General features: G+C 36.5%; 1 protein-coding gene across 4 annotated transcripts in view; it reads left to right on the top strand.

The window, feature by feature from the left end:
• kif21b (kinesin family member 21B) overlaps positions 1 to 18,658 on the top strand; it is a 131,863-nt gene extending 113,205 nt beyond the window's left edge. For 2 of the 4 annotated variants that reach the window (XM_087272963.1, XM_087272964.1), the window contains 7 exons: positions 1,446 to 1,626; positions 3,280 to 3,444; positions 4,648 to 4,765; positions 6,109 to 6,279; positions 9,182 to 9,381; positions 10,594 to 10,725; positions 15,400 to 18,658. In XM_087272963.1, the coding sequence (XP_087129089.1) occupies positions 1,446 to 1,626; positions 3,280 to 3,444; positions 4,648 to 4,765; positions 6,109 to 6,279; positions 9,182 to 9,381; positions 10,594 to 10,693 (935 nt within the window). In that variant the 3' untranslated portion in view covers positions 10,694 to 10,725; positions 15,400 to 18,658. The remainder of the gene's footprint in view (positions 1 to 1,445; positions 1,627 to 3,279; positions 3,445 to 4,647; positions 4,766 to 6,108; positions 6,280 to 9,181; positions 9,382 to 10,593; positions 10,726 to 15,399) is intronic. The other 2 variants (XM_087272965.1, XM_087272966.1) reach the window with 1 other exon arrangement.
• Positions 18,659 to 26,206: the final 7,548 nt, after the last annotated feature.

The following is a 26,206-nucleotide window of genomic DNA, read 5'->3' on the forward strand; positions in this document are numbered from 1 at the left end:
TTGTGAATAAGCTGCCAGATTTACATCATGAAACTAATTATGATTGCGATGTTTTGCATACCAAACTGTGTTGGTGCATTTTAATTATTGGGCCATTGGAACCAATGGTCCCTGACTCAAATTTGAGATTGTTAGCATGTTTATTCAGGTGATGGAAAGCATAAATGAGCGCCAAAAACTTGGATGTATATTTACTGAACAACACATTTTTGACAGGTCAACATGGCAATTTTCACCTGAGATTTGTAGGCAAGGTACAGGGGGTTACAAATGGCTTTAGAAAAATGACAGCATAATCATTTTGTGTTTACACAGAGATAAGTAGGTCTAGTAGGAAAATTTGTTGTATTTACCCATTTTTGAAGTGTTATATTTAAATGGGAAGACTTCAAAAATGGGGAAAGGCACTTTCTGAGTTTTTTCCCCAAAGTTTGCATATATATGACTATAGAAGTATTAAAATATATCAATATCCTTTTAAATTCTAGTTCTAAACAAACTTTGTCTTTAGTATCTACATTTTTAGATACTTATCTATTTTCAGAGATATTGTGATCTAGATGTGTGAACCTGTACTGGTCTCACGGTTCGGTTCGGTTACGATTATCATGCCTTCGATTCGGTTCAATTCGATATCTCGGTGCATCACGGTGCATTGACGATGCTTTCCAATACAGTGTTATATTTTGGGGTGAGGCTATAACAAGCTGTCTGTATAAACACACAGTACCACACTGTCTCTCATTTAAACACATACACAAACATAGACACCACCAAAGAAAGAAACAAACACACACATACACGCACGCACACACGCACACACTTAAGCCCTCGCAACAGGGAGAGCTCGCGCTGAGCGGAGCAGAAAAACGAAAAAAAGAAGCACTTTTCCGACGGTCCCTTACTGAGAGCTCCTCAGCGCGAACTCTCCCGGCTAAACACATATTGCGAGGGCTTAAACGGAGCAGTGCTCACAGCTGTGAAACAAAACCAGCTTTGTCTTTTTGTAGGAAACTCACTTTAGATCTTTTTAGGGTAAGAGGTTTTTGAGTTATTGCCGTCTATCACTGAATGTGTGTCAGGAAAATCGAAAACAAAACCAACTGAACCGCGCTCATTTCTGGCGCCCCCCTGGATATACAGCACCCTTAGCATTTGCCTTTGGTGCCTATGCCACGGGCCGGCCCTGAGTTGGCTGAGTGTTGTTAATACTCGCGCTCACCTCCCTCGCGACAGAGTGCATAGGAGATAAATGACGTCAGTACATAATAACCGGTTATGATTATTACTGAACCGATACCTTATTGTCCGCGTCTGCATCGCGGTGCACCGAAGAAACAATTAATTTTGACACCTCTATTGTGATCTCAGTATGGCTCCATTAATGAAATGTGTACGCATTTGCAGTGGACATTATAACACAATTTTTTATACCCAATATTCAGATCGAACTTGCAAGATGTGGAACCTGGTCACCGGGCAGGAAATTGTGACCCTGAGAGGGCATCCTAACAACGTAGTATCTGTCAAATATTGCTGCAACTCCAGCCTAGTCTTCACGGTTTCAACCTCATTTATCAAAGTTTGGGACATTCGGGATTCTGCCAAGTGTGTTCGAACGTTCACGTGAGTATCTTTTCTTGCATCAAAGGCTCATCGAAAATACATGCATCAGCCTACATTTTTTGCAGATCGTTTCCGGTACGTTTCGTTGCACGTTTCAGATGACAAATTGACTAGAGGGCGCTGCCGATATTTTCGTTGATCTAAAACATTTTTATTCTTTGTCGATTTTTTTCTTTTGTACAGGTTCACGAGTAAGTGTGTCTTGTAAGATCACCTAGGGAACCATAAACCCATCCAATAGTGTTTTTTGAAGTAAATGTAAAGACTGATTTATACTTCTGCGTCAAGCGCACACATATGCTATGGTGCAGCCTACGCGTCGACGCATAGCCCTACACCATTGGCGTCGCTTATATGCACCTCTCAAAAAATGTAACTACACGTCGCAACGACGCGTGGCTCAAGCTCTGTGGTTGGTTGACTTGGTAGTGCTGACGAGTCTGGGCGGGACCGAGAGCCGCGCGAGCGGCGTGAGCCCGATGGATTGATTGTTTACAATTGTGGAGTCCCGTGAAGGAGCTCTGAATGGAAAGTTTTGTTTTGTGTTTACCTCATAGTTAAAGTTGTTCCACGTCTGCCGGTTCTTGCCTTAAAATAAGCGAGTTTGAACCACTTTCAGAAAGCGTTCAGATAAAACAAAACACTAGCAGAGAACCTCGACACAGAGGAACATAAACACCTCATTGCCAACTAGCATTTCGGAAGTGTTAATGCAGACCAACTGAGACAGCGCGCAGAAGTATAAATGCACAGCTATGCGCGTTGCATGCGGCGTAGGTTACGTCGGTCACTTAACGCAGGAGTATAAACCAGGCTTTAGGCTAACATTTTCTGCATCCCAAATACAACATCGTACAAAGTGAGCAAACCGACCACGCCAGAAAAGTTGTCCTTATAGAGATAGATATGTGTCATAAACTTGTTCAATAAATATGATAGACCCCATTAGGTTATTTTGTGGTATTTGTTCAGTGTTGGACGAGGAACTGTATAAAAATAAACTGTATGAAAAATCAGTTGTGCTAACACATGCTAATCATTTCTAATATGATTGTGACATACCAATCATTCTAGAAACATGCTGTTTCATACTAGAAACATGTATACTTATGTCTGAATCATTCTAACAATGATAAATCATTCTAGAAACATGTAAAAACATGGTAATTCATTTTAAAGCCATGCTAGCAACATGACAATGTATTATAAAAACATGTTAGCATTAGCTAACATGTCAATTTATACTGGAAACATTTTTTATACTAAAACCATGATAACATGTTAATTCATAGTAGAAAAAACATGCTAAATCAAACTAGAAATACGCTAACATGCTAGTTCATGTTAGAAAAATGCTAGCAACATGCTAATTCATAATAAAACCATCTTATAAACATGTTCATTCATGCCAGAAACATTCTAATTCATACATTTGTTAGTTAAATTTCCCTTTAAACATCATTAGTGTGAAAAGGAACAAATGTTTTTGGAGTCATACTGCCCCCTAGCGTTCATTTTGCCTATAAACTGCAGTCAAATGTATGTTTTTGTAGGTTGAAGCACGTATTTCCAATGAGCCTGTTGTTTTTATTAGCATTTAGCTACGTCATCTGAATAGACCTATAGCTTTAGCATGAAAATGTAAATCTTCAGGTCATCGGGTCAGGTGGTCTCGGGAGACGCCTGTGCTGGAACAACCACCCGCACCATCACCACAGCCCAGGGCGAGTACCAAATCAACCAAATCGCCCTCAATCCTTCAGGATCAGTGCTCTACGCGGCTGCAGGAAACACTGTCCGCACTTGGGATCTCAATAGGTGTGTAATTCATTCCTAAGCAGAGTACAGGCAGAAACGCATTAGCATTTATTGATGGCCATATACTGATGTACCCAGAAACCAGGCGGTAGGCTGTACAGAGATCATCAGAATGCACATATTTGGTTCTCCACACACAGATGCAGGGTTTTATTATGTTAGCATGAGAAAGCCATCGTACTGATATCCTTCTTCTGCTTCTGAGACCTCATAACTTTGCATCAGACTGTCATAGAGACTTAACACTGGGCTTATTTAACTCAGTTTAATGAATAACCAATCACTGATGTTTTTTAACTTCCTGGCCACACACTAGCAACCACTTTCAGCACCTTAGCAACTGCCTCATAGACTGTGATCAGCTCTGATAACATAATAATACTAGTGACGTACCAATCATGTTGGAAACATGTTAGCAACATGCTAATTTGTGTTAAAATAATGCTAACAATGGTAATTCATTCTAGAAACATATGTGCAGCATGTTAATTAAAACTAGAAACATGTTAACAACATGCTAATTCATTCAAAAATCATGCTACCCACGTGTTAAGTCATACTAGAAACATGATATTTCATGCTAAAATCATGCTAACAACATGTTAATTCATGCTGGTAACAACAACATGATAATTAATATTAGACAACTGTTACCAACATGTTAATTTATAATTGAAACATGATAAAAACATGCTAATTCATGTTAAAATTAAGCTAGCAACATGGTACTTTAACTTGTTAATTTTCTTAGAACAATGCTAAATGATGTTAGCAACATAATAATTCGTATTAAACAACATGCTAGTAACGTTCATTCATTTTAAATTTGTGCTAACATACTACTTCACACTAGAAACATGTTATATCATACTAGACACATAACAACATGCTAATTCATGTGAAAATCATGTTAGCAACATGCTAATTCATAATGGAAACATGCTAACGACATGTTAATTCATGTAAAAATGGTGCAGACATGCAAATTTACTCTAGAAACATGATAATTCGTTTTTGAAACACGTTAACAGGATGCAATTTCATGTTAAAATTGTGCAAACATGCCAATTCACAAAAGTTACATGCTAATTTATGTTGGAGTCATAAGCAAAGTCAAGCCACCATAAAGTTTGTCTTTAAATGTTAATATGTAGTTGTGAATGTCGTGGTGCAGTCCTCTGACTTTGGAGTCCCTGTGTGCAGAATGCAGGCCACCGGGAAGCTGACAGGACACATCGGCTCAGTGATGTGTCTTACAGTGGGTTATTCTGCCGGTGGCAAAGACCAGGTGATCACTGGATCCAAAGACCATTATGTCAAGGTTAGTTTAACCTTTTAGCCAAATTTAAAAACTATTTATTTCACTTTGATGACTTTGTTTGTGATGTCAACTTCTTCTAGTACAATTTCTTAATATTTTGTAATGTCTACTTGTAATATGGCCTGTCAAGGTGTAATTGAAAAATGCTCTGCTCTTTTTTTGACCACAAAAACTTGTGGTCTTTCTTTCTTTCTTTCTTTCTTTCTTTCTTTCTTTCTTTCTTTCTTTCTTTTAAACAGTTCAAACTAAACAAACTATTTAAACAAACAAAACGAGCCATCAAAAAATCATACTAGAAACACATTAACACATGTATTTCATACTACAAATATGCTAGCAAACATGCTACTTTCTGCTACTAAACTAAAATAAACTAGACTAAACTAGACTAGACTAGACTAAACCAGACCAGACATGACCAAACTATACTAAACTAAACTAAACTAGACTACATTAGACTAAACCAGACCAGACTACACTATACTAGACTAAACTAAACTAAACTAAACTAAACTAGACTAGACTAGAATAGACTAAACTAAACTAAACTAAACTAAACTAAACTAAACTAACCTAACCTAACCTAGACTAGACTAGACAAGACTAAACTAAACTAAACTAAACTAAACTAAACTAAACTAAACTAAACTAAACTAAACTAAACTAAACTAAACTAAACTAAACTAAACTAGACTACACTAGACTAAACCAGAACAGACTAGATTAGACTAGACTAGACTAGACTAATCTAAACTAAACTAAACTAAACTAAACTAAACTAAACTAAACTAAACTAGGCTAGACTAAACTAAACTAAACTAGACTAGATTAGAATAAACCAGACTAAACTAAACTAGACTAACCTAGACTAGAATAGACTTGACTTGACTCGACTTGATTAGACTAGACTAGACTAGGCTAGACTAAATTAAACTAGACTTGACTAAACCAAACTAAACTAAACTAGATTAGACTAAACTAAATTAAACTAGACTAGACTAAACTAAACTAAACTAAAATAATCTAAACTAGACTAGACTAGACTAGGCTAGACTAGACTAAACCAGACTAAACTAAACTAGACTAGACTTAACTTAACTAAGCTAAACAAGACTAGACTAGACGAGGCTAGACTAAATTAAAATTGACTAGACTAAACTAAACTAAACTAAACTAAACTAAAATAAACTAGACTAGACTAGACTAGACTAAACTAAAATAAAATAAAATAAACTAGACTAGACTAAGCTAAAGTCTTTCTTTCTTTCTTTTCTAACTAACTAAACAAACAAACTCAAGCCACCAAAAATATTATTTCTGACTTGTTGACTTCTTGAATGCAGATATTTGACGTTGCGGAGGGAGCTCAGGGAAACATCGGCCCCGCTCATAACTTTGAGCCTCCTCATTACGATGGCATTGAGTGTCTCGCTGTACACGGTGACGTGCTTTTCAGTGGCTCCCGGGACAACGGCATTAAGAAATGGGATCTGCGACAGCAGGAACTGATTCAGGTAACAACAGTCTAAATTTGAATTTAAAGCGACAGTCATCAACAATGCACAATTAGGGTCAAAGCCTAAAAGACGCAGTTACAAAGAGATATAAAACATTATTTGTGTAGAGAAATCAGAGACTTATTTTACATCTAATAGGTCCCCATTTAAAGTGTATTAAAGTTAAGACTGCTTACATGACTGACAGCGACTACAACATCCAGTGCTGGAACATAATATGTGTGCAGACGAATGCTGTTTCAGGAGGTAATAACCCAGCGTTTACCTTTTGTTCCTGTGTCAATAGATGTAGGATGGCTTCATTTATCAGCTAAGGTTGACGTCACTGCAGTCTGACAGCTCTTAGTGAAAAAAAAAAAGTCTGGTTTGAATGGTTTCTCCTGCAGATTATATTAGACGAGCAGTTTCCACAGTTCCAATCATCCCGGGCTAAAAGGTCAAAAATAATGGAAGATTATTATAAGACAATGTTAAAAATGGCTCAGACAAAACGAGTCTCCTACCTGTGAAGGAATATATGAATTATTCATTTCACAAGCAAATTGTCGCGTTGATGATTTTCAGTGAATTACGATGCTGAAATCTGAAACATGTTTGCGGTGAAATTGTGATGATTTAACAGTATTTACCTGTAAACATTTCCAATTTTGTTGTCTTTTTTCGCGCATATAATCTTCACATCAGTCTTTACTCATCAATATGCTAATGTATGCAGTGCTCTCTCCAACTCAAGCTATTAAAGTCTGTAGACTTTTATTATAGTTTAGTGATGCGTTTCCAACTGATGTGGAATATTGAGTAGGGGGCGGGACTTTATTTTTGTGCTCCTCCCCTCATCTTTAACACACAGCAAACTAATGGCCTAGAGGGACGGGGCTAAGCATATTTATATCTTAATATATTTATATTTAATATCTATCCATCCATCCATCCATCCTTCCATCCTTCCATCCATCCATTCATCCATAGTTCTTATCCATCCATCATTGTCATCCATCCATCCATCCGTCCGTCCATCCATCCATCCATTCATCCATAGTTCTTATCCATCCATCATTGTCATCCATCCATCCATTCATTCGTCCGTCCATCCATCCATCCATCCATCCATCCATCCATCCATCCATCCATCCATCCATCCATCCATCCATCCATAGTTCTTATCCATCCATCATTGTCATCCATCCATCCATCCATCCATCCATCCATCCATCCATTCATCCATCCATCCATCCATCGTTCTTTTCTATCTATCTATCTATCTATCTATCTATCTATCTATCTATCTATCTATCTATCTATCTATCTATCTATCTATCTATCTATCTATCTATCTATCTATCTATCTATCTATCTATCTATCTATCTATCTATCTATCTATCCGTCTATCCGTCTATCCATCATCCATCCATCCATCCACCAACCAACCAACCAACCCATCCATCCATCCATCCATCCATCCATCCATCCATCCATCCATCCATCCATCCATCCATCCATCCATCCATCCATCCATCCATCCATCCATCCATCCATCCATCCATCCATGTCTGTCTGTCTGTCTGTCTGTCTGTCTGTCTGTCTGTCTGTCTGTCTGTCTATCTATCTATCCGTCTATCCATCATCCATCCATCCATCCATCCATCCATCCACCAACCAACCTATCCATCCATCCATCCATCAATCTATGTCTATCTATCTATCTATCTATCTATCTATCTATCTATCTATCTATCTATCTATCTATCTATCTATCTATCTATCTATCTATCTATCTATCTATCTATCTATCTATCTATCTATCTATCTATCTATCTATCTATCTATCTATCTATCTATCTATCTGCCCAAACACCCATCCATCCATCCATCCATCCATCATTCTGTCTATCCTTCCATTTATCCATTCTTTCAAACACCACCTCCTCCCCTTCAATAGGAAGATGTTTAAATCCCAGAGCAGTGAATGGTGTGTGTGTGCGTGTGTGTGTGCGTGTGCATGTGCGTGTGTGTGTGTGTGTGTAAGCAGTGTATTTAGCTGAACACGCTGTTATTCTCGCCTGCCCTCTTTGACTGCACAACTGAGTAAATTTGTCAAGATAAAGTGCTCTGGTTGCTCTCCTTTATGAGACTTTCTGTCCAGCTCCCTAAAGGCCTGTGGAATTGGTGGAATGAACTGGAACTTGGTTGTTAAAAAAAGTGAAATGCACCAATGTGAAATACAGAACTGTCTTTACACCTAAAAATCTCTCTTCAAATGAGTTTTTTCTATAGAATGCTTTACAATAATATATTGGTTTATGAACAGTAGATTAGTCTGTAACAAACACAAATCTGGAACTAATCCAACAAAAAAACTGAAGATCACAGTCCACAAATCACTACAGCCAAATTAATGTTGTGGAAAAGTTAAATAATTTTCCTTCGGCTTAGTCTCTGATTCATCTGAAGTCGCCGCAGCGGAATGAACCACCAATTATTCCAGTATTAGTTTTATGCAGTGGATGCCCTTCCAGCCACAACCTAGTACTGGGAAAAACCCCTACACTCTCACGTTCACACACACACACACTCATACACTACGGTCAATTTAGTTTATCTAGTTCACCTATAGCGCATGTGTTTAGACTGTGGGGGAAATCGGAGTACCCAGAGGAAACCCATGCCAACACGGGGAGAACATGCACACTCCACACAGAAATGCCAACTGACCTAGCTGGGACTCAAACCAGCAACCTTCTTGCTGTGGGGGCGACTGTGCTAACCACAAAGCCACCGTGCTGCCTTTGTGGAAAAATATTTCAATTTTAATAAACAGGAAATTCAAAAGAAACATAAAAATCTAACATTTTGTTGAAGTGTTGTATTTATTTATTTATATATTTATTTTCTGCACAGCAAATCCCAAATGCACATAAGGACTGGGTGTGTGCGCTGGCGTTTGTTCCCGGGCGGCCGATGCTCCTCAGCGCCTGCCGGGCAGGAATGCTGAAGGTGTGGAACGTGGACAACTTCACGCCCATCGGGGATATCAAGGGTCACGACAGCCCCATCAATGCCATCTGCACCAACTCCAAGCAGATCTTCACTGCATCCAGGTACTGTGTGTGCACACGCAACACTGACTGTGCTGGATATTAAAGGAACACTATACTTTTTAAAAACATATATACTCGTTTTACAGGTCACATATAGTATAACAATCGAGTTTTACCACTTTTGAATCCATTTAGCCGATCTCCGAGTCTGGCGGGAGCACTTTAAGGGCCTATACACACTATGCTATCTGAACCGTGCCCAGGCCCGTTTCCTGGTTCGTTTCAGAAGTGTGAGTGCGCTGAATCACTTGGCCGGCCCTGGCTCAGTTGGAAGAGGTGTGCCTGAGCGTGGTTCACTTGGGCCCGAAACTGAAAGCGAGATATATATATATATACATACATATACATACATACATATATATATATATATATATATATATATACAGACCAAGTAGAATAATATAATAAGAAAATATCAAATTGCAACATCAAGCAGCGTATCGAGCAGTTTTTTACGTCAAAAAATGAATGGAAGTGAATGAGACCGGAAGTCTCGAGCAAAAAGATTCAAATGGCAGTGCCCACTCGTCGGTGGAGAATAAGGTGAATAGAAATATACAGTAAGGCTCATATTTGCCTCCGGTTATTGAACTTTAACTGCATTGTACAAAACTGCATCACGTAATTCAATCGAGTTTGGTTTGTTTTTGTGCAGAGAGAACGGCAAATGCTTTAATGTCAGCGTCTGCATTGTTAATACATCAATTATGATGCCACCCATTTCTAGTCTGCAGCATTTACTCCAAATGTCACAACAGTGTGTGGAAAACTGTTATGATATCTCCAGATGACCTGTTGGCAGCTCGAACTTTCCGGCACTTCAGATGACTAGAAGCGAAAACTTCTCAGGTGCACTGAGCAAAACAAGACGAGTAGAGCAGTAAAGGTGATCATTTAGCGATGGTAACATAAGCAGTTATTTAAAGCTCTCCGGTGTATTTAAATGGGTCATCAGCTCAACGAGTGTGTGTCTCTCTTCACTCTCCGCTGATGGCTTTTTCCAGACGGCCAGACTACTTAGAAATGTTCAGTCAGACTAATATGTTTTTAAGACCTAGTTTTGTGCATTTCGGGGATGCTTGTTTGTAGAGCAGATGGGCAGGGAATTGTGGGATTGTTTGGCTCTTCTTCATTAATGTGCCTGTTTCCTCAAGCCTCTTTCCTTCTGTCTCTGTGTGTTTCTTGTGTGTTCTGTGGGTCTCTGTAACGCAGTGACTGTCGGGTGAAGTTGTGGAGTTATGTCCCCGGCCTCACGCCCTGTCTGCCCCGGCGGGTTCTGGCCATCAAGGGCCGGGCCACCAGCCTCCCCTGAGCCTCCATTAAAACCTCCCGCCTGCTCCTCTGGTACTGTCCTTTCTGTCTCTCTCTATCTCGTCTGCTTGTGTCTCTGTTTGATTTTCTGCTTTTCCCTGCTTTCCTCTTTCAAGTTCCTTTTTACAACGGGCAAGTTCATTTAAAGAAAAGTTTAATTACATCATTATGATTGTATTTAAATTACATTTGTAATTTAAACCATGAAGTCATAAGACAAAGGCACTCGAAAAGTAAGTGAAGAAATTAAAAAGGCTTCGTTAACAAGGCCATTCTATAAAACAGAACCTAAGGATTTCAGCAATGCATGCCTTCATCAGGGTAACAAAGGTCAGGAGCGTCTAGAGCTCATTTTAACCCTATGGTATCTAAACCATATCTAAACCCTGGGTGGCCAGCCGTGTTCCTGAACATCTACCTTTCTGCAGATTTTAGCTGCAACCTTGATCAAACACACCTGATTTTAAATACCAAGTGCTCCTTCAAATCAGTTTAGTTGTGTCTGATTAGGGTTGGAGCTAAATCATGCTGGACGGGTAGATCTCCAGGAACAGGGTTGAGCACCACTGATCTAAACAATAGGAAATATATCGAACACAAAGTCAACTTAACAGTCATCATTAATTCAGTAATGGAAGAGAGAGAAAAAGGGTTAATAATCATGATAGTTAATATACAACATATTTCTCAAAAACTACAACATGAAATGTGTATAGAAAAGTTGAAGTCAGATTTATTAGCCCCCTTTGAATTTGTTTTTCTTTTTTAAATATTTCCTAAATGATGTTTAACAGAGCAAGGAAATTTTTACAGTATGTCTGAAAATATTTTTTCTTCTAGAGAAAGTCTTATTTGTTTTATTTCGGCTAGAACAAAAGCAGTTATTAATTTTTTAAACACCATTTTAGGGACAAAATTATTAGCCCCTTTAAGCAATTTTTTTATTTGTCAACAGAACTTATTTCTTATATATGCGTGTGTGTGTGTATATATATATATATGGGTAATTCTTCAACTATGGGCACTTTATACTTTTATGTCCTTTGATTATATATCCAAAAATATTATCATTTTGTTCAAATTCTTCTTTCTTTGTCAAACTAACAATAAAACCTACTTTAAGCATTTTTACTACTTTTCTATGTTTTTTTTTTATATTATTCAGCCTCCTTTTAGGTGTCAAAATCACTGTTTTCACCTTGTTGCACACTCAGAGTTTTAAACTTCAACAATGAAAATAACATTTTAAAAGATTATTTATCTGGTATCTATTAATGTATCCTAATGAAGCACTAGTGAAATAGGTTAAATATTTTATAGTTATTTATGTGCGACTATTATCAATATAATTTTTTATACAAAATACAGCTGTCGCACAGTATCAGTGTCATTTCCAGCTCAACACTGTAATGTCGCTTTAAAATGTTTGTGTCAGATTATTTGGGTGGTTTTTATAAACATGAATAGTGACATCTGAGCACATGTTCAAGATGGAGAGAATTAAATTTTTTATCAACAACACTTGAAGAAATATCAAGGTAAATATTGCTTGATGAGGAAATACATTTATTCTACGGCACTTTCAAACATTTTGTACCTTCAAAGATGATTTTAAAAACCAAATAAAATGAAGGTAAATAAGAGTGTTTTGTATACATGAAATGCTAGTATCAATTCCAAGCTAATCGGTGAAGCTAATTTTAATTTGTTCACAATAAACTGTTGAAATGTAATTTCCACCACTGTCATTTCCATCGCCACACACATTTAAAAAATATTGAAAAACACCGGCCCTCATCGACTGAGGTTGGGCGACCTTGTCTCATATTGCCATGAACTAACTTCTCTTTTTTTCTTAATCCTATGCATTTGACTTGATAAATGATGTATGTTTTCAGTCTAAAAATATAAATATTCTACAGAATATTTATTACTCTGCTTCTCTGATTTGCTTTATATAAAACTGTGTAATTTCTGTACATTATTTTTAAAGTGTAACTGAAATCGAAACAGAAATTGGTGTAATTGTGAAGACAAGGGAAAAAAGAAGTTTTGGAATCCCACATGAATATTAAAAATAGAGCATGAGATGCATGAGTGAGGATTTAGAGAGAGAGAAGGAAAGTTTGTAAGTGTGTTCCAGTGGAATAATTCATGAGATCTTGTTCATTAAATCAAGTGAGCAGATTGTTCAGTACTTTTTGTCGTCTTCGTGATTTAAGAAGACGAACGAAAGAGAGAGAAAAGCACCTGCAGCAACGGTGCTTGGTGAAAATAAAGATCTTGCTTTAGAAGTGAAATCCTAGGTGTTACGGTATTTTGCTGACAGAAAACCTTATGGTATAATTTACAATACAGACTGTTATAATCATTATTTGTAATATTTTAGAAAACATATAAAAATAAAATTTTATTATAAAAAACTTTAATTTTTTTTGTAATGCAAATGTAACTTTTATGAAGGGTTTAAACAGTTTTTTGGCAACAGTGTGTAAATATAACCAGCTTATAATGGACAAAATGTATGAAATCTATTTTTTATAATCACAATTGATAAAAACAGTCTGCAGAAACACTTTGATTGACATTCTCTCTTTGTATGATGTCATCAGAGGGGGAAGCCCCGCCCATTAGTGACCATCTCTCTCTCATTAGCATAAGACTTTAGTCTTGTTTTTGGATCTACCACTATGCTGTCACATAGGCATTTGTAGCCCCGCCCTCTTTTGAAAAGAGCAAAACCTCATTTGAATTTAAAGCGACAGTCACCAAAACGCCACAGTTAGGATCAAAGCCCAAAAGTTATAGCTAAAACTTCTGTGGACTGTAAGACTTGTTGAGCCAGAGATGGTTCGTATTTTCAAAACACAATTCATACATATGCAAATCTAATTTGTTAATTCAAAACACAATTCATACATATGCAAATCCAATTCGTAAATTTAAAACACAATTCATACATATGCAAATCCAATTCGTAAATTCGAAACACAATTCATACATATGCAAATCCAGTTTGCTAATTCAAAACACAATTCATAAATATGTAAATCCAGTTTGTAATTTCAAAACACAATTCATAAATATGTAAATCCAGTTTGGTAATTCAAAACACAATTCATACATATGCAAATCCAATTCGTTAATTCAAAACACAATTCATACATATGCAAATCCAATTCGTTAATTCAAAACACAATTCATACATATGCAAATCTAATTTGTTAATTCAAAACACGATTCATACATATGCAAATCCAATTCGTAAATTCGAAACACAATTTATACATATGCAAATCCAGTTTGTTAATTCAAAACACAATTCATAAATATGTAAATCCAGTTTGTTAATTCAAAACACAATTCATAAATATGTAAATCCAGTTTGTTAATTCAAAACACAATTCATAAATATGTAAATCCAGTTTGTTAATTCAAAACACAATTCATAAATATGTAAATCCAGTTTGTTAATTCAAAACACAATTCATACATATGCAAATCCAATTCGTTCATTCAAAACACAATTCATACATATGCAAATCTAATTTGTTAATTCAAAAGACAATTCATACATATGCAAATCCAATTCGTAAATTCCAAACACAATTCATAAATATGCAAATCCAGTTTGTTAATTCAAAACACAATTCATAAATATGTAAATCCAGTTTGTTAATTCAAAACACAATTCATAAATATGTAAATCCAGTTTGTTAATTCAAAACACAATTCATACATATGCAAATCTAATTTGTTAATTCAAAACACAATTTATACATATGCAAATCCAATTCGTTAATTCAAAACACAATTCATACATATGCAAATCCAAGTCGTTAATTCAAAACAATTTATACATATGCAAATCCAATTCGTTAATTCAAAACACAATTCATACATATGCAAATCCAAGTCGTTAATTCAAAACAATTCATACATATGCAAATCAAATTCCTTAATTCAAAACACAATTTATACATATGCAAATCCAGTTCGTTAATTTAAAACACAGTTCATAAATATGTAAATCCAGTTTGTTAATTCAAAACAGTTTGTAAATTCACAAATCCAATTCGTAAATCAAAAACACATTTCATAAATGCGCAAATCCAATTTGTTGATTTGAAACAAAATTTATACATATGCAAATCCAATTCGTTATATCAAAGCACAATTCATAAATATGCAAAGCTAGTTTGATAATTCAAAACACGATCCGTAAATGCAAAAATCCAAGTGATTTGATGAAATATTTATGATTTTTACATGTGAATTCACAAATTGTGTTTTAAATTTACGTATTGGATTTTGTTATTATGTTATTTTTGACACTGATCTGGCTCCTTACTTAACTGATACATTTGAAATGTATTTGAGCTTAATGTCAGCCTAATGACCCGTTCGTTTGCATCACGCAGTAATCCAGAACTCTTCTTTTTCTTCAGAAAATCAGTGTGTGAGTTTGGAGGAGCGCTCGTGATTCTGGTTCACACTTCAGGGTTTCGATTCTTATTGGGATAAAGCGTTGTATGTGCCTAATTGGTGCGCGGAGCCAGGACTCGCTTTGTAAACTCGCGGGCTTGATGTGTTCAGTGTGAGGATCTGCCGTCTGAAGATTCTCAGTCTTTGTGATTATCGGCCTTGCGCATCTTTCTCCACCTCTCATTTTATGTCTTTTGTTTTTGTTCTTCTGCCACCCCACAGTGACATGAGAGTGAAGATCTGGAATCCGAAGATGGGGAAGAAAAGGTGACGATCCTCCATTATGGAAGCGAGTCTTATCGATGGTGCCTTTTTTGGTGGTTGTCGAATGATTGGACGCCACGACTTTAGGTGTCCGAAAACCAGACGTCTCACTCCAGAAAGCCGGATTCAGGAATGAGATGAGATGCAACCCTTTCAACCTGGCGTTCAGAGAAATATGATCAGTTTGAGGATCTCAACTATTTCTTCTGGATGCTGAAAGAACACTTCTATTTTTTTGGAAATATATTTACAAGTCACCAAGAGTTAAACTGGTCAATTTGACCAATTTTAAATCCCTTTAGCTTATCTCCGGGTCTGGAAAGAGCACTTTTAGCTTAGCTTAGCATAATTCATTGATTCGGATTAGACCATTAGCATCTTGCTCAGAAATTATCTGCGTTTCGATAGTGTTGGTTTTTTGGATTGACGGAAAATGAAAAGTTGATATTTTATGCGTCGATAGGGTTGGGAACTACACAGTTAAAGATTCTTGATTTTTACACCTAAATGATAGTATAGTTTCTAGACATATCAGCCTGGAAAATAGCAAGTTTTCTCTTTTCGTTGATCTTGGTACACGGTGTAACTAAAGAAGAGTCCAGCTTTAAATAGGAAAATTACCAAATTAGAGTTTGACTGGTGAATTTGACCAATTTTACATCCATTTAGCTGATCTCCAGGTCTGGAAAGAGCACTTTTAGCTTAGCTTAGCATAATTCATTGATTCGGATTAGACCGTTAGCATCTCACTCAGAAATGATCAACAATTTAATAGTGTTCGTATTTTAAGCTTGATTTTTCTGTTATTACGTTGTGTACTTAGACTGACGAAAAATAAAAAGTTGATATTTTATGGGTTGATAGGGTTGGGAACTACACAGTTAAAGATTCTTGATTCTTACGCCTCAATAATAGTATAGTTCCTAGACATATCCGCCTGGAAAATAGCAACTTTTCCTCTTTCGTTGATCTTAGTTCAGGATGTAACTACAGAAGAGTCAAGCTTTAAATAATAAAATTACCAAATTAGAATTTTGTGATCAAGATGCTAATGGTCTAATCCAATTCAATTATTTATGCTTAGCTAAGCTAATAATGCTCCTGTCATCCCTGAAGATGAGCTGAATGGATGAGCTGAAAGTCTCTAGGCCTAATTTCCCCCCAAAAAGTGGAGTTTTCCTCTAAGGTGCTGTTTTGGTGATGCCTCATCCCATCAAAACACAGACAAATCCTCGAGACGACTTCTCGATCTGTAGCTGCTGAATTTACTTCCGTCTTCATTTCAAGGAAATATTTCAAGATGGCGTCACTTTTGGAAATTCCCAGAGAGCCATATGACTTCAGCCTTGATGTAGAGCTGGAAACTCAATCCTGGAGTATTGGCACCTTTTGTGTTGACCGAGGATGAGCAGATGCAGATTTGTGGATCCCAGTCCTACCTTTTCCTTGAAACATTGTGCAATAGTATGGACCACCGTGTTTTAATGCCTTCCTCTTCAGGGGTAACCAATTGCTTCCTTAAAGGGATAGTTCACCCAGAAATGACAGTTCTGTCACCCTTTAGTTGGTTCAAACCTTAAAGAGTTTCTTCTGTTGAACACAAACATCTGTAATAACTTCCTACTATGGAGGTCAATGGTTACAGGTTTTCAGGTTTCTTCAAAACTTCTTCAGTTAAACACAAAAGAAGATATTTTGAAGAACGCTAAAAACCTGTAACCATTGAATTCTATAGTCTTTTTTTTACTATAGAAGTCAATGGTTACAGGTTGTTTTTTTAGCTTCCTTAAAAATATCTTCAGTTAAACACAAGAGAAGACATTTTGAATATCGCTGAAAACCTGTAACCATCGACTTCTATAGCCTTTGTATTTCTTACTATGGAAGTTAATGGATACAGGTTTCTAACATTCTTCAAGATATCTTCAGTTAAACACAAGAGAAGATATTTTGAATATCGCTGAAAACCTGTAACCATCGACTTCTATAGCCTTTGTATTTCCTATTATAGAAGTCAATGGTTACAGGTTTCTAACATTCTTCAAAATATCTTCTTTTGTGTTTAACAGAAAAAAGAAACCGTTCAATGTTTGGAATCACTTGAAGTAGATGAAATAGTGACAGAATGTTCAGTTTTGGTGAACTGTCCCTTTAAAACAAACACAAACACTGTACAGCCCCCTTCTCATAGGCTTCCCTTGTTTCTAACCCATCCTGCTGTATGTTTTATGTTTTCTACCTCAGGTTTAAAGTGTGTAAAATCTTCTTCCTCAGTTTTGTTTTCTTCCAATGACAGGAGTCCGGCTTTATTGACTTCTAGATGTGTCTCAGCGGTGTGCAGCAGTTTTCAGAATCTGCTGAGTGGGCATTTTGAGGGTCTGTCCTTATAATAAGCTCATACCATCTGGGAATCATTTGACAGGTTTAGGCAAAAATTAGATGCAACCTCAGACTTAAAGGGGCAGTTCACTCAAAAATGAAAGTTGTCATCATTTACTTGCGTTTTTTTTTTCTTGAATACAAAAGAAGATAGCTTGAAGAATGTTGCATTCATTGACATCCATAGAATGAAAAAATTAATACTATGGAAGTCAAAGGATACTGCTTTTCCAGCATTCTTCAAAATATCTTCTTTTCTTTTCAATGGAACACAAATAAATAAAATATAATCAAAAAGGGTCTGAAACCTCTTCATCATATCGTTTAATCTACTTTAACACTTTAGTTTAATTAATGTTTAAGCAATGTTTCATCCAAAACTTCTAAATTAGACTCTAATTTTCTGAGTGAAACACACAAGTACAGGTCTATAAGGATGGACAAAAAATTTGTGGTCCTCACCATTTTTTACACTTACTTTTAAACTTAAAAGAAGACATTTTGAATAATGTTGAAAACTGGTAACCATTGACATCCATAGTATTTCGGTACCTACTAATGAAGTCAATGACTGCTGCCTTCTGACATTTTTCAAGGTATCTTCCTTTATGTTCAACAGAAGTAACTGGTTTAGAACAAGTTGAGGGAGTAAATGTTGGCACAATTTTTATTTTTGTGTGAACAACCCCTTTAACATGGTTTAAGCTGCTCTTTCCCACACAATAAAGATCCAAAGACTTATTATTATTTATTTTTTTAGGGTTGAATATCTTGCAGAAAAAAAACATGGCATTTTCTAAAGGTATTCTGAAACCACAATAAATGTTTTGATTTGCAATGAAAGTATTTAATGTAAGATTAATCTGATGTTATGATTCCGTTTTGTTTGATTTGTTTTTGCGTTTGGAGCTGTTGGATGCCGTTATATGGAATAGTGCAGCTGGAACAATCCGCTAAACTTCTCCTTTTCTGTTCCACCAAAAGAAATAGTCTTGACAACATTAAGATTAGTCATTTTATTGAACCCTTAAACTAACCGAACCCTTTACGTTATTGACTCATTTAAAGGGATAGTTCACCCACAAATGACATTTGCCTCATCATTTACTGTGGTTTTAAATGTTTATTAGTATCTGTTGAACACCAAAGAAGATGTTTTGTTAATTTTTTTGCTGGTGCCCATTGACTTCTATAGTAGATATAAAATACTATAGAAGACATCCAGCATTCTTCAAAATATCTTTTTCTGTGTTTGACAGAAGTAAGCTCAGATAGGTTTAGTATAAGTAAAGGAATGGTAAATGAGCATTACCTGTTTACTGTGGTTTTAAACATTTATGAGGATCTGTTGAACACCAATGAAGACGTTTTGTAGACAAATTTCTGCTGGCACCCATTGACTTCCATTGTAGAAATAAAAAATAGTACAGAAGGCATTCAGCATTCTTCAAAATATCTTCTTTTGTGTTTAACAGACAAAAGGAACTCAGATGAGCATTTACTCATCATTTACTGTGCTTTTAAACACTCAATGAGTTTTGTTTATCTGTTGAACACCAAAGATGTTTTGTAGATTTTTTTTTATTTTTTTTTCTGGCACTCATTGACTTCCATAGTACAAATAGAAACACTATAGAAGACATCCAGCTTTCTTCAAAATATCTTCTTTTGTGTTTAACAGAAGAAAGCAACTCAAATAAGTTTCGACCTAGTTAAAGCAGAATAAATGTAAAATTACCTCACGATTTACTGTGCTTTTAAACATCTATGACCTTCTTTTATCTGTTGAACACCAAAGAATGTTTTGTTGAAAGAATTTTGCTGGCACCCATTGACTTCCACAGTAGAAATAAAAACATTGTAGAAGACATTCAGCATTCTTCAACATATCTTCTTTTGTGTTTGACGGAAAAAAAAAATTCAAATAGGTTTAGTACAAGTAAAAGTTTAGTAAATGAACATTACCTCATCATTTACTGTGGTTTTTAAACATTTATGAGGATCTGTTGAACACCAAAGAAGACGTTTTGTAGAAAAAAAAATGCTGCTGGCATCAATTGACTTCCACAGTAGAAATAAAAACCCTATAGAAGATATTCAGCATTCTTCAAAATATCTTCTCTTGTGTTTGACAGAAAAAAGAAGCTCAATTAGGTTTAGACCAAAGTGAAAGCTGAGTAAATGATGCCAGTTTTCATTTCTGGGTGAATTATTCCTTTAAATCAGCAAGAAATAGCTCACTCTCAGTTGAGTATCATTGACTGATGTTTCTTCCTCCAGTACGAGCAGCCTTGTTAAAAGCAGCCGTGTTGAAGTAGGTCAGATTAGGCGATGTGTGTGTGTGTGTGTGTGTTTTTTTTTCTCCCAGAGTTTCACTCCTTATTAACTGCAATAGAAAGCAAGCCTCCTCTGCACTGGAGGATCTGATGAGGGAATGTGGGCGTCCACCAGCTCATCTTGCTGGAAAACACGCAACTTTGTTTATTTTTACACCATCCGTCTAGCTGTGCTTCCCCAGATTTAATGTTTTAATGAAACCTATCTATCACTCTTATGCGCACATTTTTATTTATTTAGTAATTCACCAGCCTCTTTTTTTTCCTTATATGACACCGATGTATGGAGTCATATTAGTCTCAAAAATAATACTGTCTCTAAATGAAATTCGTACACAATTCGCACTGACAAAATTTTATTTGTAAATTCAACTTAAATACACAAGTTGCCTTTATTTGATTATTTTTCTTCATAATATTGAAAGCTGCTGTTGGCCATTTGAAGTTCATACAAATTGAGTATATAGAAGGATGAATCTTTACACTGGGGTCATTTGCATACTGTAAATCTCATATGCATACATACATATTAATGAGGAAGAATACATTCTTCTTTACCTATCGTGCATCATTCCTGCACCTTCATTAAGCCAATGTTTCTTCCCTATTAAGGTTATTCATGAGTTTACAATTCTAGAACGTGGTAGTACTACCAAACTACGGTTTTTAACCATTTCTGTCTTTTAAAAACCAAGTAGTATGTTCACAGAAAGAGCTGTTTTTTATTTTAGATCTTTTCTGTGAAGTCTTTGAGAATAAGGCCAAAAATTATTAAATAATGATCAGAGGATCTGCTTCAAAGAGCTTTTGTTTTTCGAAAACTGTGAAAAATGCTGCTTTGTAGCATCCTGCGTCTTTTTTTTATACATGCATCTGTGTGTTTTGCTCTTAAAGGGATAGTTCACCACAAAAAAATGCACATTTACTCATTATTTAATCTCATTTAAGTGGTTTCAAAGATTAATTTTCTGTTGAACACACACACATAGTTGTATACACACTTTACAGGGACACTACATAGGCGTAATGTATTTAATACAAACCACTTATCAAATGGCATTATCCAACTTTGTGTCCCTGTAAACCACAAATATCTCTACATAGAATGATATTTAGAAAAATGTTCGAAACCGGTAACCACTGACTTCTTAAATATGATTTTTAAGTGTCTTAACAAGTCATAGCCATGTCATTATACAACTTCATGTCCCTGGAAACCACATATATCTGTACATACACACACACACATACAAAGACATTTTGAAGAATGTTTGAAACCGGTAAACCGGTAAACCACCTTAATAGTTACAACTAAGTCTTACCCATGTCATTATACAACTTCATGTCCCTGTAAATCACATATACCTGTACACACACATACAAAGATACCTTAAAGAATGTTCGAAACTGGTAACCACTGACTTCGTTAAATATGACTTTTAAGTGTCTTGAATTAGAGGGATACGAGGTGTGACCCTGTAAAACACCTTAATAGTTTACAACTAAGTCATACCCATGTTATTATACAACACTGTGCCCCTGTAAACTACATATATCTGTACATACAAAGATATTTTGAACAATGCTCGAAACCGGTAACCTCTGACTTTGTTAAATCTGATTTTCAAGCATGTTTAATCAGAGGGACACTAGGTGTGACCCTGTAAACATACAACTAAGTCATACCCATGTCATTATACAACTTTGTGTCCCTGTAAACCACATATACTTGTACAAACATTCATACAAAGATAGTTTTAAAGAATGTTCGAAACTGGTAACCACTGACTTTGTTAAATATGACTTTTAAGCGTTTTGAGTTAGAGGGACACAAGGTGTGACCCTGTAAAACACCTTAATAGTTTACAATTAAGTCTTACCCATGTCATTAACCAACTTTGTGTCCCGGTAAACCACATATACCTTTACACACACACACACACACACACACACACACACACACACACACACACACACACACACACATACAAATATATTTAGAAGAATGTTTGGAACCGGTAACCCCTGACTTTGTTAAATATGATTTATAAGCATTTTGAATTAAAGGGACATGAGGTGTGTCCCTGTAAACCACCTTAATAGAGTACAACTAAGTCATACCCATGTCCCTATACAACTTTGTGTCCCTGTAAACCACATATATCTGTACACACACATACAAAGATATTTTGAAGAATGTTGGAAACTAGTAACCACTGACTTTGTAAAATATGATATATTTAATGAGTGTTTTGAATTAGAGGGACATGAGGTGTGACCCTGTAAACCGCCTTAATAGAGTACTACTAAGTCTTACCCATGTTATTATCCAAGTTTGTGTCCCTGTAAACCACATGTACACACACACATATAATTATATTTTGAAGATTGTTTAAAACCAGTAACCACTGACTTAGTTAAATATGATTTTTATGCATTTTCAATTAGAGGGGTACAAGGTGTGACCCCTGTAAACAGTACAATTAGGTCATCCACATGTCGTTATACAACTTTGTGTGCCTGTAGACCACATATACCTGCACACACACCTACAAAGATATTTTGAAGAATGTTTGAAACCGGTATCCACCGACTTCCATAGAAGAAAAAAAAATATTATGGAAGTCAATGGTTACTGGTTTCTAACATTCTTTAAATGATCTTCTTTTGTGTTCAACAGAAGAAAGATACTCAAACTGGTTTGTGACGAGTGAAGGGAGAGTAAATGATGACTATTTTCATTTTGGTGTGAACTGTCCCTTTAAATTAGGATCAAAACATGTCAAACGGGTTGCCAAAGTTTGGTTTTTAAACTATCGCTTGCACATTCAGAACCTTTGTCTAATTGTCCCTCATAAACTAATTTAGCAGTTTGAAGATTTAATTCAACACACTTAAATCAGTTTCCACAGATGAGGTGAGGTTTTGTAAAAGTTACACCGTTTTCATAATTTCGCAATACTTTTTTGATAAGTGCCCCTCATTAGTGAGATTACTGAAGACTGCGAGTCTTTTACTCATTTCATTATAGAAATGAAGAGCCTTGTTTTCAACATGTTTTTGCTACATTTGTGATGTTCTTTCCAATCAAAATGTGTTGCTAAGACTTAAAGACTGTGAAATTGGTTAGCGAATACAGTTCCATAACAACACATCAACTGCACTGATGATTTCAGCTTTTCTCTTTCCCTCTTTTTCCCCGTCTCTTTGCTGTTTCTGAGACTGACAGATACATGCTTTTCACAGCCATGCCAGTCAGTGGCCTGCAAATCCTGGTGCTTTACTTAAAGATCACGTTTTAGCAGTCTTAAAGGGATAGTTCACTCAAAAATCACATTTTCATGTTTATTTACTGACCGACAAGTCATCCAACATGATTTTTTTCTTCTTCAGTAGATTTTGAGCTGAATTTGTGGTGCTTCGGGATTTATACACTACCTGACAAAAGTCTTGTCGCCTATGACAGTTTTAGGAACAACTAATAATAACTTGACTACTACTACTTGATCATTTGGTATCAGAAGTGGCTTATATGAAAGGCAAAGGCCTCTAGATTACACTTATTTTACCACAATAAAATATGATCATGCCCTGATTTTGAATGATTTCATTAGGACAGTAAGGTCTGACTTTGCTCAGACTAAAGTCTCATCACTGAACAGAAATAATGTCCAGTATAGAATATAAAGTCCTGCTGCAGTGGAGACAGAATGAATATTGTGTCTGACTCCATCATGAGCTTGGAGGACTGCATCCATACATCTCTGACTCAAATCACTGATTAATAAAGTCATTTGGAATGGCAAAGAAAGCGTTCCTGCAGGACTCCCAGAGTTCCAGATTCTTTGAATTAATCTTCAATGCCTCCTCTTTCATCTTATCCCAGACATGCTTAATAATATTCATGTCTGGTGACTGGGCTGGCCAATCCTGGAGCACCTTGACCTTCTTTACTTTCAGGAGCTTTGATGTTGAGGCTGAAGTATGAGGAGTTATTATTGGTTGCTCTTTTAACTGAGATCGACGACGAGACTTTTGCCCGGCAGTGTATACTGGCAGTGAATGGTGACCGTTTTTGTTTTAAGATTAAAAATAACCACATATAAACAACTCCAAATCAATAATCATGGCCCCTAATGATGCACTGATGTGTTGTGATATGAAGTAATTGTTCTGTGTAAGAGATTGAACGTTATTAACAATTTTATTGGTCAAACAGATCTCTGTGTGAATGTAGTCCTGTTGCTTTAATGACAAATGAGCCTGTTTGATATCCAGGCCGTGGATTAAAGCTAATGTTATTTTAAATGATGTTCAGTTTCGGCGAAGCGGTGGTGCTGTCGCCTCACAGCAAGAAGGTCACTGGTTCGAGCCTCAGCTCAGATGGCGTTTCTGTGTGGAGTTTGCATGTTCTCCCTGCGTTCGCACGGGTTTTCATCCGGGTGCTCTGGTTTCCCCCACAGTCCAAAGACATGCAGTACAGATGAATTGGGTAGGCTAAATTGTCCGTAGTGTATGAGTGTGTGTGAATGTTTCCCAGAGATGGGTTGCGGCTGGAAGAGCATCCGCTGCGTAAAAACTTGCTGGATAAGTTGGCGGTTCATTCCGCTGCGGCGACCCCGAATTAATAAAGGGACTAAGCCGAAAAGAAAATGATTGAATGAATGTTCAGTGTCTTACACAGAGTGATCATGTAAAGCTCAGTGTGTCCTCAGGAACCACAAGTATTGGTTTGGTATCTGTTTTTGGTTCGGTATCATTTGTATTAGTTTGTTCTATTATGTAAAAACCGGTCACCATTCACTATCATTATATGAACCACAGATTCAGCTCAAACTCTTCTTTAATGTTCTACTTACAAAAAAAAAAAGTCATCCAGGATGACCTGTGGGTGCTTTAATTAACATGAATGTTTCATTTTTAGGTGAACAATCCACTTTCAGTGTGTCTTTTTTAACGCATTCAAGATAGTAGTTTGACCAGTGGTACGTTTAGTCCTTACGGTGCTTATACCTGAAGAGTTCAGATGCAAAAACCTCTAAATGTCATTCGTTCAAAAACAAGCATTTTCCCCTCAATCTTCTTAAAGTCGTTTCACTTTTACAGGCTACAAAAACACCCTATTCATCACCATAAGAGTGAAATTGCTAAACCCACCCAGGCCCGGATTGGCTAATCGGGAGGACTGGGAGAATTCCCGGTGGGCCGGTCCGTTTTTTGGTCGCGAGGGTCGGTGTCCCTAGTTCCAGAATCGGTTGCTCTCAGCAGTCACACTTTTTAAAAATAATTTATTTATTTACTTGACCACAGCCTTCTTATTCATTATTTTACCGCAGCTCTGCTCTTTTTATCTATTTTCACGTAGCCTCGTGAGCAGGATGCAAGTTAATGATGATATAACTAGATAAGTCGCTATTGAACGTGCAGCTTTTGTGGTACAGCGGTTAGTACGTTAGATTATGACGCGGCCAACCTGGGTTCGATCCTCGTCTGAGTAACAATTTTTTTTTTTTCATTTTTATTGTTAAGACATAATACTGTTAGGGTTGTTGAACATTTGAAGTTCTAAAAGTGCTGTTTTCTCAAAAAAAAGACGTGATAGTGTAATTAGAAACTGAATTGGAAATAACCTTATTTTAATATAGTCAGTGGTGAACTGAGGTGGGCCGGTCTGAGGCTTGAAACTCCAGGGCTGAAAAAGAGTCCCACTCCGGCCCTGAACCCACCCATCAGAGCTTGAGAAAAATGCTCATTTAGAAGAAAAGTTTAGAGTTTTTGTGTGTGAACTCTTCGTTTTCTCTTGTAGGCCAGTGATGCATGGCGTAGATGTGCTGTAGAAGCTTTACGCGCACACACACCTGTTTATTTGTCAGCATATTTCGCTAACCTGCGGCTCCTGTAATGCCAAAGGTGAGTTTCGCCAGCTGCGATGCGCCTTACGCCTTACCTTCCAGCGTCTGCAACATCATGCCATCACAGAACGCTGCTTATGCACTTTCTTTGTGGTTAAATAAAACAACTGGTGCTTTCTAGTGACCTGGCGTCCCAGG

The sequence above is a fragment of the Danio rerio genome, chromosome 11 (genome assembly GCF_052040795.2).
Source record: "Danio rerio strain M-AB ecotype USA chromosome 11, GRCz13ab, whole genome shotgun sequence".
NCBI classification, from domain to species: Eukaryota; Metazoa; Chordata; class Actinopteri; order Cypriniformes; family Danionidae; genus Danio; species Danio rerio.